At 39.7% G+C, this 18,414-nt stretch overlaps 1 protein-coding gene across 5 annotated transcripts in view; it reads right to left on the bottom strand.

The window, feature by feature from the left end:
* Window positions 1-18,414, bottom strand: part of uggt2 (UDP-glucose glycoprotein glucosyltransferase 2) — a 386,557-nt gene that overhangs the window by 269,142 nt on the left and 99,001 nt on the right. For all 5 annotated transcript variants that reach the window (XM_043691459.1, XM_043691457.1, XM_043691458.1 and 2 more), the window contains exons 9-10: window positions 17,778-17,878; window positions 7,730-7,829 (exon numbers count right to left, since the gene is read on the bottom strand). In XM_043691459.1, the coding sequence (XP_043547394.1) occupies window positions 7,730-7,829; window positions 17,778-17,878 (201 nt within the window). The remainder of the gene's footprint in view (window positions 1-7,729; window positions 7,830-17,777; window positions 17,879-18,414) is intronic.

Here is an 18,414-nt window from a genome sequence, read left to right as displayed (position 1 = left end):
GCTGACCTGTCACACAGATCCCCAACTCCATCAATGTACACTTTTAATGCATTAGCAATGACGATTGCATGAATTAGCCATCCATACTTTGAGACCTGAATGAGTCTTTTCCCAGTGTTACCTTTCAGATTGAGCAAATCGTTTATTCAGAATGATACACTTCAAGCTGACTACTTGAACTCAGGATTTAGTTGAGGATTCACCAAATAACAAGCTTTTTATATCTATCCCTGTGCAAAAGTCACATGTGTGTTAGTTTGCAACCTGACCAATCAGCAAGTTGTTGCTATGCTGAACTCTCCTGACCCACAATAAAAGGTGCCAGTTCATTTGGACAGAATGTCCCGAAAGCATTGCCTTACATACATCAGCCAACTTCCCTGGTTTTACAAAGCTGCAAACTCCTTTTATATTCTCCTCATTTTAAAAGTGTCCACTGTCTTCCTTTTCAGTCCATAGGCCAAAGATAGAACTATGTATATATCTGTATATTTGTATATGTTCTCCACCACTAAAAGAAATGAAACACTATTTTTAAATGCATTTCATCACCAGGTGTGTGATACACAGACCACAAAATATGAGACTTGTGTCCATTCATCTTTTATGCAAAGGTACAGAAGTATTCTCAAATTCTTAGATGGAAATGTGTTGCTGGAAAAGCGCAGCAGGTTGTTCTCCACCACTAAAAGAAATGAAACACTATTTTTAAATGCATTTCATCACCAGGTGTGTGATACACAGACCACAAAATATGAGACTTATGTCCATTCATCTTTTATGCAAAGGTACAGAAGTATTCTCAAATTCTTAACCTACTCTACCATTTTTTATATTGTGGACAATACATCTTCTATTAGATTCTGACACATTATCTTTTCCAGCCATGTGCACAAATTTTACATTGAATGGCTGAATCAATAAGCTCCATTTGAACAATCTTGCATTTCAAATTTTGAAGAGTCAATAATACTCCTATTGATATTGGCTTAATTTCTTCATTCCTAACTCAGCATCTTGTAACAAGACTACACCTACCTCCAATTCAATACTATTGTCGTTTCATAAGGTTGTCAACACCGGTTCTTTGATTAAAAATGTCTTCAGCTTCTCCACAGTTGACCTGGCACTCTGCTGACCATACCACCTTGACTGTTTTTGTAACAAATCTGTTGAAGATACAGACCTTGTGCTCAACTTAGGCACAGAGGAATCTTGGGGGTGCTTGTCCACAGATCCCTGAAGGTGGCAGGTCAGGTTAATAGGGTGGTTAAGTAGGCATATGGAAAATTTGCCTTTATCAGTTGTGACATAGATTAAAAGAACAAGGAAGTAATATTGGAGCTGTAAAGAACTTTATATAAGCCACAGCTGGAATACTGTGCTCAGTTCTCGTCACCACACAATTGCTGTTTATTTGTGTTGGGAGTCACACGTAGGCCAGACCTGGTAAGGATGATATTAGTGAACCAGATGGATTTTTCTGACAACCAACAATGGATTCAGAGTCGCCAATAGACTCTTAATTCCAGATTTTTTCATTTAATTCAAAGTCCACCACCTGCCCTTGCAGGATTCAAATCCAGATCCTCAGAACATTACCTAGGTCTCTGGGTTAGCAGTCCAGTGATAATACCACTATGTTGTTGCCCCCCTATTGGAAAGGATGTGATTCGCAAATGCGAAGGAGATTCACCAGGGTACTGCCTGGCATGGAGCATTTCAACAATGAAGAGAAGGTGGATAGGCTCAGGTTATTTTCTTTGCAGCAGAGAAGGTTGAAGGGGGACCTGACTGAGGTGTACTGTATAAGATTATGAGGGGTATGGGCAAAGTGGATTGAAAGCAGCTGTTCCCTTCAGTTGCAAGATCAATAATAGTGTAATTGAATCATACAATAAAAGCTCTTCAGCCTACCATGTCTATGTTGACCCACAAACTCCAAACTACACTAATCCCATTTACTTGCACTTGGTTCATAGCTTCCTACATCTTGCATTTTAAGTGCTTGTTAAAATGCTTCTTAAATATTGTGAGAATACTTTCTCAGGCAACATGTTCCACATTTCTACCACACTCTGGGTGAAAATATCTTTCCTCAGGTCTCCCCTAAATGACTTACTCCTCAGCTTAAACTTATGTCCTCTGCTCTTATATGCATGCATCTGCCATGGGGAAAAGGTCTGCCTCTCATAACTTGTATGCCTCAATCAGATCCTCCCTCAGCCTCCTCTGCTCCAAGGCAAATAAACCGAACCTACATAGTCTTGTTTCATAAGTGAGGTTTTTAATCCCAAGCAACGTCGAGGTGAATCTCCTCTGCACCCTCTCCAGTGTAATCACCTCCTTCTAATAGTGTGGCAAACAGAACTGCATGACGTTTTCCACCTGTGGCTTCACTCATGTTTTATAAAACAGTAATAAGACTTCCTTACTCCTATATTCTACATCCCAGCTAATGAAGGCAAGCATCCCTTATGACTTTTTCATCATCCTGTCTACTTGTGCTGATAGCTTCAGGGATCTATGACTTGTACACCAAGGTCCCTTTGTTCCTCAGTGTTACCTTGGGACCATTCACGTGTATATCTTTCACATATTAGACATCCCAAAATGCATCACCTCACGCTTCTCAGGATGGAATTTCATCTACCATTACTCTGCCCAATTACAAGTTGTTCAATATCAGAGTAGCCTTTGACTATCCTCCTCACTATCAACAACACCAATTTTCCTGTCATATCTAACTTACTAACTATACCTTCAACATTTACATCCAAATTGTTCATGTACATATACATAACAAACAGCAAGGATCCCAGCACCAATCTCTATGGTAAACAGCTGGTGACTGGCTTCCATTCACAAAAATAACCCTCCACAATAACATTTAACCTCTTACTTGTAAGCCAATTTTGGATCCAGCTCACCAACTTGCCTTGAAATCCATAGGCTCCTACCTTTTGGACCAGTCTTCCAGGTCACACCTTGTCAAAGTCCTCATGTAAATCCATGTAAACCACATCAAGCACTACCCTCACAATATAGAATCATAGAATTCCTAAAGCGTGGAAACAGGCCATTTAGCCGAACAAGTCCACACCGATCCTTTGAAGAATAACCCATCAGACCCATTCCCCAACCCTATTACTCTACATTTACTCCTGACTAATGCACCTAACCTACATATCCCTGAACACTATGGGCAATTTAGAATGGTCAATTCATTGAACCTGCACGTCTTGGATTGTGGGAAGAAATCAGAGCACCCAGAGGAAACCCACACAGACACTGGGGCTGGAATCAAACGCGTGTCCCTAGCACTGTGAGACAGCAGTGCTAACCATTGAGCCATGGTACTGCTACTGTGTCACTTTTCAAAACACAAAATTAAATCAGTCAGAAAGGACTATAGTGGATAGTCCTTGACAGTTGGCTGATCATCCTATCCCTTCAGAATGTCCTGCAGCTCCTTTCAGACACCCCTGACCCTGGTATCAGGGAGACAACAAATTGACAGAATCTCCTGTCAGTTCCCCTTACAATCAAGTTCCCTAACACTAAAGGGAAGCACCTTTTTTTTATTTCTAACCTCTACCCAGACTACCTGAGACATTCTCCCTCATTACTGCAGTGATGGTTTCTTTTGTCAGTAATGAGGAGACATAATTTTAAAGTGAAGAGCGGGAGGTTTAGAAAGGATTTGAAGAAAGATTTTTTTCACCCAGCTGGTGGTGGGTATCTGGACTGTACTGCAGCAGAGACAGGAAAGTTCACAACCTTTAAAAAGTACATGGATGACATGTCATGGCATTCAGAGCTACGGACCAATGCTGGGAGGTGGGATTTGTGTAGATAGGTTGGCTCGGATATGGTGGGCTCTTCTCTGCTGTATGACTCTGTGACTGATGAATTCCACTCATTCCACAAAATCTCATGATTCCCCACTTAGATTTTAAAATGGGGAAAATCTATTAGACAATTCATTTTTGCCATATTTGTCCTTGTACTGTTACCTGATGAAGGGTTTATGCCTGAAACGTCAATTCTCCTGCTCCTCAGTTGCTGCCTGACCAGCTGTGCTTTTCCAGCACCACACTCTTGACTTGTGCTTTTATCTACCTATACAAAGTTACCTTGCACTGGATGTTACCTTCCCCTTTGCAAATTCATTCTTGGCCAGATTGATTACTAGCCTAGTTGAGAGCGTGGTGCTGGAAAAGCAACCAAGGAGCAGGAGAATTGACGTTTCAGGTATAAACTTATGCCCGAAATGTCAATGCTCCTGCTCCTCGGATGCTGCCTGACATGCTGTGCTTTTCCAGCACCACACTCTCGATTCTGATCTTCAGCATCTGCATTCCTCACTTTCCCCTGGTCACAAAGCTAGCTAACCATACTTGTTTAAACAGGTCTTATAATTGCTTTACACAAATCTGTTATTCCCAGATTTTGCTGTACCATAAATATCATCTAAATAATCTACAATATTAGGAACGTCAGCAATTAGTTAATTCGATAGTCTTCGGAATATAACTGCAGCATTTTTAAACCCAAATGGTATCACTCGATATTGTCATAATCCATTTGTCGTAACAAAGATAGATATTTCTTTGGCAATTGATGTTAATGATACTTTCCAGTACCACTTCAACAGATCGGTGTTAGAAAGAGATGAAGTACTACATCTCCATTTAGATTAGATTACTTAGTTGGAAACAGACCCTTCGGCCCAACAAGTCCACACCGACTCTCCAAAGAGCAACCCACCCAGACCCATTCCCCTACATTTACCCCTTCACCTAACACTACAGGCAATTAAGCATGGCCAATTCACCTAACCTGCACATCTTTGGACTGTGGGAGGAAACCGGAGCACCCGGAGGAAACTCACACAGACACGGGGAGATTGTGCAAACTCCGCAAAGACAGTTGCCCAACGCAGGAATTGAACCCGTGTCTCTGGCGCTGTGAGGCAGCAGTGCTAACCACTGTGCCACCGTGCCGCCCACTATTTACAAGCGAGTTTATTTCTCAGGCCTTAACCTGATAGGAATGTTGCTTCATTATTGCTGACTCTCCCATGTCCACAGCATACTAAGCTAACATAGTACTTCCAGGTGTATCTCTAAATGTTTAATTACATTTCCCAAGTAATAGTACTCGACACTCTCATTGACTTCACTCTAAATGTGATAATTTGTTATCCATCTGACCTAGTAATTCAGTAGTGACTAAGTGGTTTATGTGAGTTTCACTTTGTGAACATCTACCTCTTCTTCACTCTTATTGTCCCTGTCATCCTCCATTACGTCTACTGCCTGACACATTTCTCTTATGTTCCCTGCATTGATATTGCTCCAACATGTTCACGTGACATAAACGATTCTTCATCCTATGATCAGTAGTTTATGTCAGATAAGTCACTTCACTAACCCTTCCAACTACTTTGCATGGACCACTAAATTTAATTTTCAGAGGTTTACTCTGAAAATTTATTTTCCCTGAAAACACACCATTACATTGTTCTTGCCTGAATTGATGTCCTGCAGATTCTTTCAATTCTGCTTGTGAAGTTCATTAATGCTCTCGTGCTACTTTACATGATCCTGTGAGTCGAGACACAGAAGGACAGAATCCAACAATGTGGATTTGACTCTCCCCTTAAAACTTTCTCACCAACAAATTTTAATGGAACTCTTAGCTTACAACCATAGACCAATTCAAATGGACTAAATCCAGCAGAAAGATCCGAGAAATCTCTGGAATCAAATAGGAAGAATTCTAACACTTTTTCCCAATCCTGTGGGTATTTCTGAGAGTACGCCTTAAATCAGTTTCTCGAGAGTCTGATGGATCTTTCTAAAGCTTCCTGTGTTTGTGGATGATATGCAGTAGACAACTACTCTTTAAAACCCAGATTGCTGATTATGTACTAAAATATTTGTTTATGAAGAAAGGATTTCTAATTTATCTACCTTAAACTTGTACAAGTGAGTTAAAGTCATGACCCTCTTGGAACAGACTAAGATTTGCCATAAGAATCTATGTTTTCTTTTGAATTTTTAAAAAAGTTATAATATTTTCTTTGGTTTGTAAGAAATACCTTTTTATTTAGGTCTATTGCCTGAAAATGAGGACAACAGGCACCGTTTTAAAACAGAAGATGCACAAGGAGTTGTTTTAGCAAAACAGTGAACCTGACTGATGTAAATGAGAAAATGTCACTTTTTAGGGACATTGAGTCCAGATGAACTGGCATTATTGTTGTGGGGTCAAGAGGGCTCAACGTAACAATTCTGATTGGTCAGGTTGTAACAACACTGTGAAGGGAATGGAAACAGTGAAGCAACGAACCCCCTTGGAGCTGGCTGCAACAATCTCTGTCTCTCCCTTTCTCTGGAAAGTTGCTGTCTCCAATTTTCTGTCAAAAGAGCAGAAAAACTGGATTCAGAGATGCTGAAAGAAATAATTCTAAAACAGAAGAAAAAAGACAGACCCTGGGTTCAACCAGTGAACATAGGACTGGTTTTTGCTGTACAGGTAACATTGTGACACAATCAAACCCATGTAGTTGTATGATTTGTGATGGTGATGCAAAATTGAGCTCTCCAACTCCCACAGTGTTTATGATTTTGTAGTTTCACCGTGTGTGCATGTGTGTCACTGTGTGTATATGTGTTTGTGTACACATGAGGAATGTCAGGTCAGTCATGATCCAATTGAATGATGGAGCAAGTTCAAGGGCTGAATGACCTACTCCTGTTCCTATTTCTTATGATCTTATCTTGGGCAGCTGCAGTTTAACTCTACCTTTCTCAGTACTGAACATGAAAAACATTTGTTTTATTACAACTCAAAATAGGGCAAAGAGTTTCCAGTTGAAAGTATTCTCCTCCACCTTTATCCAATAGCTATTCTAAAGTTACTTAAAAATGACATTGCTGACTGAATGTTTTTCTGTGTAGTCTCTTGGAGATACCAGAGAAATACTCAATGGATGTCAGCGCTATGCTTCACCCCACACCTCGACATTTGGTTTTGAGTGTTAGCCCTACTTAGAATAAAATATGATCAAGAAAATGCTAAGCTTTTCAACAAACTTAAATGAAACAACTGAAGAGAAGGAAAAGACAGTCTTTCAATGTCCAGTTCTCCTTTCCTCCAGAAACGTTGTCCTTGAATTATTTTATTCTGTCACTGCTTGATGAAAAATGTCTGGAAGATTCCATTCAACTATTATCTATCCTCCTACTACATGGAGCAGCACACCACCTTCTAGAATTATGACCTAAAATCCGCTGACACTTTTCAAATGCTTCAAAAATGATTCAATCTCATGCTTCAATATACACAATAAATTCACAAGCGTATTTGAAACAAAATAAGAAGAGAATTCTGGAAGATAACAAAGATTTCTGGATGAGTTGCAAGAACATTTTCCAGGTTGATTATTATTCTGGCACACATTTCCAAGTAGCATTTCTCTTTCTTAATGTCTGAAATGCTACTCCATGAATCCAGCCCTCTCAGGAGCAATGTAGAGTGTGCCACAAAGGGGACACTGATACTCCCATTTTCCATTGACAGTGATGCTATACTGATGGGCTATACAGAATGTGGATGAATATATAATACCTATATAAATTACAAACACTTTTTTCCTTTCTGAACCAATACCACATCACACATTCAGGCTGAAATGGATTGATAATACTCATTTACATACCTGGCTTTTGTTGGTAAGTTCTGACTAAAGTCTCTCATTAACTTCAAAGCATCATAAACAGGAGCAGAGAGAATGCGAGCTGCTGCTTGAAAACTTAGATCTAGAAAAAGAGCAAAAGAGATCATAGAATATTGTTTGCAATTTCCACTAATTAAGAAGGAATTCTGTAGATTAGACCCAGCTGGTAGCTCTATTGGAGAGGACACCTGCGTGAAAAGAGATATCCTGATTGCATTTAAAATACACAGAAGTGGAAACATTAAAATGAATGACAAAGAAATATTTGTTCTTTGGTAAGGAGACACTGGGGTCAATTTCCAGTGGTTCATTTCCTTGTTTAAGATCGGCCAAGTTGACTAAGATCAGAACTTGAACTGAAATGTTTGTTTAGAGCAAGATGCCAACTTGATAAATATGAAGTACAAATAAGGAATGACTGCTAAGAAGCTCAACATCGGGCCCGCTTGTGGCACAGAGGTAGTGTCCTTACCCCCTGAACCAAGTGACTTGAGTTCAATTTCCACCTCCTCCAGAGGTCTGTAATAACATCCCTGAACAGGTTGATTAGGAAAATAGGTTAAATGAAAAATCAAAAGAAAGGAGGTGAAATATGAGGCTGAGTTCACTTAAAACATTCAAAGAATAATTAACAAAGATGTATTGAATTCTGGGGCCTAGTATATTGCATGTGCTCCAACCACTATCACCTTGTGGTTTACTGCCATTATTCCATATGCTTGACTTGGTCTAAGGACTAACCTGACTTACAGCAGTACAGGAAAGCCACTAGTGATTCTTAACAGGAAGAAGTCCTTATCTTAAGCACAACATAGTTTACTGGAAGACAGTAATCAGGTACATTACATTAATTGAATGTTATTACCATGACTACAGAAAGACTTGTGCCTATCAGTCCTCCCCGTCTGAGATCCTAAGACATTCTGACTTTCTCTACCCAAGTCTTTATGACACCATCAAATTGGATGGAGTTTATTACAGTCTCAGGACCATTAACGTCTACAGCACTAGCCCAAACATCCTCCCTGAACAACATCCAGGTAACTGGAAGTGAAGAAGGTACATTGGTCAAGATTTACAATGCTGCTTGAATGAATACTCATAAGTTCATGTTGTCTTGTTGCTGCAGTGTAGAAAGAGGCCATTCAGCTCATTAAGTCTGCACCAACCCTCCGAGGATATCCCACCCAGACCCACCCAACTCCCACTCTATCCCTATAACAATGCATTTAATCTGGCTAATCCATCCTACACCAGCCCCTACATCTCTTGACACTGCAAGGCAATTTAGCATTGCCAATCTACTTAACCTGCACCTCTTTGGATTGTGGGAGGAATCTGGAGCATCTGCAGGAATCCCACACAGGCATGGGGAGGACGTACAAACTCCACACAGACAATCACCCAAGGCTGCAAGCCTAGCACTAACCTCTGTGCCACCATGCTGCCTCTAAATAGTTGTCCCTTCACTCTGAGGCTGTGTCCTACAAGTGAAAACATCTTCATGTCCATTCTATCCAGGTCTGCCAATATTCTATACATTTTAATGCAATTTACCTTCATCTTTCTAAACTCCAAGTACAGAAATACAGAAATCAAGTACAGACCCAGAGTCCTCACCACTCAGCATATGACAAGCTCTTCATTCCATTCTTGTAAACCTCTTCTGGACCCCATCCAAGACAAGCACATCCCTTCTTAGATACGGAGTCCAAAACTGCTCACAACATTCCAAATGCTAGGTGATTGCTTTAGCACTGATATTTCACCATTGCTAAATTCTCAGGAATAAGTGCAAATTGTGATACTGATAACCACTTCCAAAAAATGAGGACGGCATCAATAATCTTTCAATCCTTGTTACTTGCAGAGAAAGTCAAAAATCTCACCACATCAGGTTATATTCCAGCAGGTTTGTTGGGCTATAACCCAGTGTCGTGTGAGTTTTGATTTTTGTCCACCCCAGCCCAACACGGCACCTCCACATCATGACTCGCACAGAAGTTAGTGAAAGATTGCAGAAATAGTGAGTGAGAAGATGTTGAACAATCTTTTTGTAGGGGGATCATTGCTGACAGATTAACCACAACAATACATGGCATTGAAGGTTGAATGAATACAGTCAGGTTGGACTGGCATATTCAGAAAGACCAGATCTAACATATAAATCCAATTGTTGCACAGAGAATATATGAGGTAGATTTGTAATACACACAAAGTGAGAAGAACCTGGATTTGAGTTGAATGCTGCAGATCGGGCTTTAAATTGTGAAAGTAATTTTTTAAACAAGCAAAACAATTTACAATGTGACAATCTAGAAATGTTCCTTACTAATCAAGATGTGCAGGGCAATGTTAAGTTACTTCCGGGTGAATGATTTACAAACGTGCCACAAAGCATATTATTTCAATAATTAAACACAACAGTAAAGGACACGTTAACACAGCTCCATTTTCAGCACTTTAATTGGTTGGTTTCCTCATGACACCACTCTATTGTGTCCAAAACTCCTTCCTTTCCACAGCAGTTACTCTATTATCACCTAACACTATGGGCTTTTACCTTATTTACCAGTCTCCTGCGCAGCACCTTGTCAAAGGCCTTCTGGAAAAACAAACAGATCATAGTCCCTAGCTCTTCTTTGTCTAACATGCTCAAAGAACTGTAAGAAATGTCTCAGGCATGACCTCCCCTTAATGAAGCCATGCTGACTAAGCTCTATTTCACTATGAACTTCCAAATACTCCACAATCTCATCCTTAATAACAAACTCTCAAATCCTACCAACAACTGAGGTCAGGCTAACTGGCCTATAATTTCCCATCTTCTGCCTCCCGCCTTCCTTGCTTAAAAAAGGGTGGTGTGACCTTCTCTGACTCCAGTGATTGCTGACAGTTCACCCCCAATGTCTCTACAATCTCCTCAGCTATCTTCACACCTTACACTTTCCCCAGCACTTTCTTCTTAGTGATGCATACTCATCTCTGCCCCAACTCTCCTGGGGTTCTGGTATGCTACTGGTGTCTTCCACCGTGAAGACTGACACAACATACCTATTCAGTTCCTCTGTCATTTCTTTGTTCTCTATAATTACCACTTCTCCAGCCTCATTTTCCAGTTATCCAATGACCACTCTTGCCTCTCACCATTTATGTATTTTTTAAAATCTCTTACAATCTTCTTTTATATTATTGACTAGGTTACCCTCATTTTCATCTTCTGCCCCTTAATGCTTTTTAGCTGTCCTCTGCAGGTTTTTAAAAGGCTTCCTACTAATCTTCATCACATTATACGCTTTTTCTTTTGCTTTTATGCTGTACCTGACTTCCCTTATCAGTCATGGTTGTCTCATCCTCCCTTAGTGTGTCTCTTCTACCTTGGAATGAATTTCTGCCATGTCTCCTCAATTAACCCCAGAAACATCTGCCATTGCCAGTCCAATGTCTTCCCTGCTTACAGCCTTCTTCTTGGACTTCAATAATTTTAAATCATAACTTGTGTGCCTGTGTTGCCTTTTTTGTCTCTAGACAACAACTGTCACTAATGATTTTGCTTACTTTTTAACCTTCACTAGACATACTCTTTATTTCTTTATTTGCCCTACTATTGTTAATTTTAGGTGGCTCCTAATCACAGTTACTTGATGCAAGCAGTCAACAACTTGGTAGTAATTTTCTAGTAGTTTATCAAAAAGCAGCACTTTAGGTATGATACATTAGTTAATTAGACAAAGAAAGGAAATAGTATTATAGGAATCAAAAGTTACAGAAAAAAAGGCAGGGAAATGGATGTGAGAAATGTCAGATCAGCCATGATTCTACTGACGGACAGATCAGGCTGGAGGGACCAAACAGCTTACTCCTGTTCCTATTTCTTAATGTCTGAATGACCTGTGGCAAATGAGAACACTTTATCAATCCCAGAGCCATTCTGTAGAATAGACAAGTAGAGGCAGCGTATTCCCACAGCCCACTGTTGTGTTTTGTGGTGGTCTCAGCACCAAGTGTCTTGTTTTATCCTCAGGTTGATGCAAATCTTCCCCAAGGGGATGGTGTGGTTCACCTCTTTTAATCTTCTTTGTGCCTTCCTCCCCTCCTGTCCCTGTTAATATATCTCAATTTGGGATTACCTGTCTAAGCCCTCTTGGTCAATAGCCATGGGACAGCTACTCTTGATGATCTTTTTCCCTTGTCGACCCACATCTGAGGGTAGATTTTCATTCCTTCTCATACCAAAAGCTTAATGTTTTCAAAAACAATACACTATAATAGGGTGCATTTGGCAGCAGATAAATTATTGATGCCAGTTAAATGTACATCATGACCTCAGTGTTCCTTGTAATTCTTCCCTTTGTTTCATGTGCTCGAATTTTGGAAACTTAGTTCCGGTATAATAACTGTCAAAAGAAATCTCATGCAACACAGTAAATATGAGCAAAATTCAGTTGCATTCTAACCAGAGCACCAAGACAATGGAGGAGCAAGTTTAAAAAGGTCATGGAAAGTGGGGAGAAATTTCATTCTTACTTTTGGGAATACAGGTAGAGATGGATGGACCTCTAGGAGACTGTTCTGCTGCAGAGAAACGTACCAACAATGACAGTGCAGTAAAGTCCTGAGTTGACCTGGTTGTTGAACAGTTGCTGTAAGGAACTGTGTTTCAAGTCAGTAATTTTGAAAAATAGAAAACCAGCACATAAAAACTAAGAATTTCTAGGTACAGGACAGGAATCCAAATTGTAGTATGGGGAAATTATTTCTACTTTCTACAAATTTCCAGTTCATAGAAAATGGTACAAAAGTAAAGTTAGACTCAGTTTAAAGAAAAATAAGGTATAGTCAAACAGCTTGGCCGAGATGAACTTACATGCAGGAAGTATCAATGACTGCACAACTTGGGTTCTGGAACTTGAGCAGTAGCTGTGGTCACTGATGTGCATTCATAAGGCAAGGAACTGTGTGGATAGCACACAGAGATAGGTGATCACACTACAAGTTAGGAGTAGGCAAGCAGATAGAGAATAGGTGACTGCCAGCGAGGTGAAGAGAAACAGGCAAGTAGCAAAGTCCCCAGAGGTCCCACTCACAAACTGGCTTCCATTTTGGATGCTGACAAATGCGATAAGTCCTCGAAGGAGTGCAGCAAGACATAGGCCGATGGCATCACATGTGGCCTTGCTGTATATGAGGGAAGGAAGATAAGTGAGAGCAGGAGTGATAGCAGACTCCTTGGTTAGGAGAGCATTCTGTGGCCACTGACATGACTCCAGGATGGCATGTTGCCTCCCTAGTGCCAGAATCGTGGATGACACAAGAATGCACGACATTCTTGTACGGAAGAGTGAACAGTCAGAGCTTGGGGTTTACATTGGTACCAACAACATGAAAATGAAAAGGGATGTGGTCCTGCAATCACAAGCCTGTTAAAAAAATTAGCCAGCAGGACAGTGTAACATACAAGAGAGTACAGAAAATGTAAGATAAAACAATGAAATGATGGTACACGGGAAGGACTTGATATTTCTGCTATGCTGGAACTGGCTATGGAGGGCATGACACCTGTACAAAATAGATAGATATCACCTTACAGAGCAGAGCTCGAGTTCCTTGCAGGGCATCTGACTGGTGCTGTTGGGGAGGATTTAAATTCACGTAGCAGATGTGCTGGAACCAGGAGAAAATATCAAGAAACAATATCAGAGTGCACAAAATGCTGGGAGAGGCAGCTAGTGCTAAAATAGAGAATAGTAAGTTAATAAGTTGAGTTGGAGGAAGAGAGAAAGTAGTAAGTATAAATCAGGGTTACATTGCATGTATGTGAATACATAGAGTTGAAAAGTGTGGTGCTAATAAAATTGAGGAGTTAGAGGTGCAGATTATATGGTGGGATACAGATGTTGTGGTGATAACAGGGTCTGGGTGTTAAATATTCCTGAATAAGGTTTTTTGGATAAGATAGTAAATCAAAAGTAAAGACAGTGATTAAGGAGAGCACTGCAGTGCTGGAGAAAAAGGGTGGTGTTTAAGGACGGATCGAATTGACTTCAGCTAAGGAACAAAAAGGATACAATTACAAATTCGGTGTAACTTCAGACCACCCTAATCCTCACCCGAACTCTAATTCCACCCCAATTCATTCAGAGGAAAAACTTGCAGGCAATTTCAAATGGAACTTAATTGAGTATAATGAGGGGCTTGAATTTCATTAATATTGACAGGGACAGTGATTATAGTCAAAAATGTGGCGCTGGAAAAACACAGCCAATCAGGCAGCATCCAAGGAGCAGGAGGGTCAACATTTCAAGCATATGCTCTTCATCAGGAGAGTGGGTGTGTTTGCATGCGCGTGTTCGGGGGCAAGGGGCCTGAGAGACAAATGGGAGGGAGATGGGGCTGGACTAAGGTAACTAGGAATGTGATAGGTAGATGAAAGTGGGGCTGATGGTGATACGTTAGATTGGAAAATGGAGCAGATAGGTGGGAAGGATGTTTCAAGAGAGGACAATTCAGGACAGTTCAAGAGAGCTGTGCTGGGTTGGAGGATTGGATGTACGATAAGGTTGGGGGAGGGGAAATGAGGAAACTGTTGAAATTGACATTGGAGGGTTCCAAGGAAGATGAGGTGTTTTCCTCCAGGCATCGGGTGACTAGAATTTGATGGTGGAGGCAGCCCAGGCATGGCCTTGGCAGATGGGAGGGGAGTTGAAGTGTTCGGCCACAGGGCAGTGGGGTTGATTGGTGCATGTGTCCCGGAGGTGTTCTCTGAAACATCCCATCAGTTAGCATCTTGTCTCCCCATGTACAGAGGAACCTCGATTATCCAAATACTGATTATTCAAATTTCAGATTATCTGAAGAAAATTTCAAGGTCCTGCAAAAACGTTACACAAAGAGGTAAGTGTATTCGATTCACCTGTACTGAAGATGTGAAAACGCTGGCAAAAACAAAGAAACACAAGCAGCTCAAGCATCACAGACTGGATATTTTTTAGGTATGGGTTGGTACACAGACTTTTGCAAAAGTAAGTGTTTTGCAGTAATCCCGTCACTTTACCAGGCCATTCATGAAAAACATTGTTGAGAATGTAAATGTGTGCGCGAGACAGGGTTCTGTCTTTCTATTGTGACACTGAGATTCCAGAAACTGATAAATGCTCTTGTGATTGTAGAAGCTGTTCGGAACCTTGTTTACTGCGGTCTTCACCACTCCTTGCCAAATGCTAACTACTGCAGCATTTTTAACAAATTTTCTCGGGTTTTCATTGTTTTATTTTGTCCATCATGTGAAACCTGTGGTCTCTTGGCCTCAATACTTTAAAACTATTGTTTTAAACAAATTCTCTGGTAGAGCACAGCATTAGATCAGCATTGCTTCCCTTGACTAAGATAAAATCGATTATCTAAATAATCAATTTTCCGAACAAAAGAGTGCCCACCCATTTCGTTCGGATAATCAATGTTCCTCTTTATAGGGCAGCATGATACAGTTTTTCCTAGACTGTGTTCAGGAGAATTTCCTACAGCAGTATGTCTGCCCAGACCAACAAGAAAGAAGGCTCTGCTAGATCTGGTTCATGAGAATGAGGTGAATCAAGCTGATCAGTGATAGTGGTGGAAAATTTATATAACTGTGATCACTGTACCATAAGATTCAGGATAGAATGGGACCAAAGTTTGCTTGGAAAACTGTAGCTGAACAATGGGCTACTTTCAAAGAGGAAACAAGATTGAGCACAATCAATATATATTCCCTCAAAAGAGAAAAATAGGGCAAACAAATCAAGAGCTTCCTGTCTTAGTCAAATCACTCATACACAGATGCAGTGAGCCGTAAGGATAAACCCTGTTAGTTGGTCCCTTTCAAGATGACAGAGGAGCTATGTGACCTGCTAGTCCAATCAAGAAAGGAGTGCGTAATCTGCACAAGATGAACAGTTGAATCAGGGAGCTCGGCGTGCAAGAATTGTGTACTGTACTCTTTAAATAAATGTTATTAGTTGCATTAAATTATGTTTTAAATTAACCAGCATATCCAAGGTTTGAAGTTTTTACACCTATCATATATATCACCTGGCAGTTCACTGCTTATTAAAAATGCCTTTTTAGCTTGCTTTCCATTAAGGCCATATGATTATGCACAGTGGCTGGTCCAGTAGATGCAAGTTTTTTTGATAGAATCACCTTTGTTAAGGACAACTATTGCAGTTCCTCTGTCACGTTCACTGATATGTATGCCCAGGTGGACTTGAGACCTCACAACATTGCCAGACAATCATGTTTCATGTGAAAATTGAACAAGTTGTTCAGAATTCCACAAGTACTAGATGAGCTCGCACACCTTCAAGGATTTACTGTCTTCTATGGATACAGATTTGTGGTGGCATAGCTGCAAGTACAGGAGTTTTAACTCAACAAATATCTCTTTGCATTTGATGTGGGACAAAGGCCCACTAACGTTGAACCAAATGGCTCATTTTCAAAATGCACATGGTCAGACAGCTTTATCATATGTTTATTCGTATCAATTGTGTTGCTAATTGTACTGCCAAATTACTTATGCTTAAATGAGTTTACGGTGTGATCATCTTTTAAATTAGATTATGATGTGGTCATCTACTGAAGCAATATAAGAGCACAAATAAATCAAATCAAAAAATGAAAATAACTTCATACTTCAGACTCGGCACAGAGTAGGGAATGCTGTAAATAGTCACCCTATTACCAATCTGTTCAATATTATTTCACATAAACACCATTTCATTTGTGGGCATTTAACATTATCATGACATTTAGAAATAAAAACTGGCACAAACTTGAGTTCAGTGTAATTTTGATTATGATTAGTATTATTGTCTCAATTTTTGTGTGTCAGTATATTATGTTAATAGACGACCATACCATAAACTGGACCATTGACAGCTCCAAGTGCTCCAAAGTATTGAAAGTGAGATTACAAATATAAATGCCTGCTTTGTAAGAAATTAAAGGAAGTTACATGTCATGAATGAGTTTGTTATCATCAAGGCAGACTGTTTGAAATAAAATTGTAAATATTTCTCCAATTTCTCCAATCCACTTAACCTCCTTCATAAACATGCTTTCCCTTCTCCAATTTAATTTCTCTTTCATAACAGAAGCAGCCCTGGATTTTCTTGTCCTACCTTCGTACTTTATGGGAATACAGTTCAACTGTATTCAAATTCTCTCTTCTCCAACATGATGCAGTTAAATTTTTCCTGCGAACCTTTGATCATTACTCATCTGACTCAGATTCACCTCAATTAGGTCAGCACACTTATCACATCTCTAATGTTTTCCAGTTCTGATGAAAGGTCATCAACCCCAAATGTTCCCTCCCCACAGATAATACCGAATATATTGGGTATTTCCAGCAATTTATGTTTTTGTTCCATAAGATGATACGAGGCACCAGTGGACTGCAAATGAAAGGTGAAAAATTCTAGATATATAGTCGAATTTTACTTGGATTTCACTGATACATTAACCCATTGAAGATTACAATGTTAGCCAATACTATGAAATAACATGCAACATATTGTACTCCTTCAACTTTCTGGTGAAAGAAATGAAATTATTGAGTGAGCACAATTAGACTTAAAATTCAATCAAGTGAGAAATGTATAAAACACTATTTTGCAATTTGCCTGTAACTTTATGATATCTTTTCACAATTTGCTTTTTACTTTTCCCGTTAAAAAGTATCTGAAACATTGAGGTCAAAAAAGCAGCACATTTTACCTTAATTCCGAGATCTTATTGGTCTATTAAACACTCAAAATGAAGCCTGCGCATTTTCAAAAGCCAGTCACCAAAATGATTACTGTATTATAGAATATATCCTGAAATTAAAATGCCAAATAATGAATAGTAAAACTACAATTGTGAATATGCACTTGATTTTAAATGACTTTCACTTCGCTTATGTAACAAAATATGTCACATCAGCACTTTTTATTTAGCTGTAATCCATAAAATATCCAACTGAATGAAGACCAGACTGAAGTTATACCTTGAAGTTCCCACACTTTCAGCGGAGCCATGTCATTTGTGCTTTCAATAAGATGTTTTCTTAATTCTTTCAGCTGGCCTGTTAAATCAGGATATAGCTGCCTGTTAAAAGAACAATACAACAGTTACACAGATGGAGAGGCAATGACAGGATTGAAGAGTATGCAAGATGATGGGAGTAGGCAGGAAGAAGGAAAGATCTGTCGGCGAGGGAGGCACAGGGTGAAGGAGGGCATTAACATCAGCCAATGTCTTCCTTTCTTGTTCACAGTTTTTCTGTTTGAGTGTGCATAAGGGGCTTTGCAATGGAGAATAGAAAGCAGATTTTGTTGTCCAGCATGATTGGTTAAAGGATTGTGTACAAACAGATGTTTCTCAGTTCGCTATATAACTTAGAAAATCATATTCATTTTTACATCCTCATCTATCTATATAAATACATCCATTCCCCAATCCTTTAAAATATACTGTTACATAATTAATAATTATAATTCATTTCAAAAGTACTTCCCTCAAACAAGGTTTCTTCAACTAACTTTTCATAAATCTTTTGTGGAGTAGTTTTAACCACGGCCTATTCCTCTGGTGCACATTTAATAAACCCTTGTGCTTACACTTATTCCAGTAGCCATCAATGA

This window comes from Chiloscyllium plagiosum, chromosome 6, assembly GCF_004010195.1.
Source record: "Chiloscyllium plagiosum isolate BGI_BamShark_2017 chromosome 6, ASM401019v2, whole genome shotgun sequence".
Lineage (NCBI taxonomy): Eukaryota > Metazoa > Chordata > Chondrichthyes > Orectolobiformes > Hemiscylliidae > Chiloscyllium > Chiloscyllium plagiosum.
Note: the sequence above shows the minus strand (reverse complement) of the source record. Positions and strands in the feature narration are given on the sequence as shown.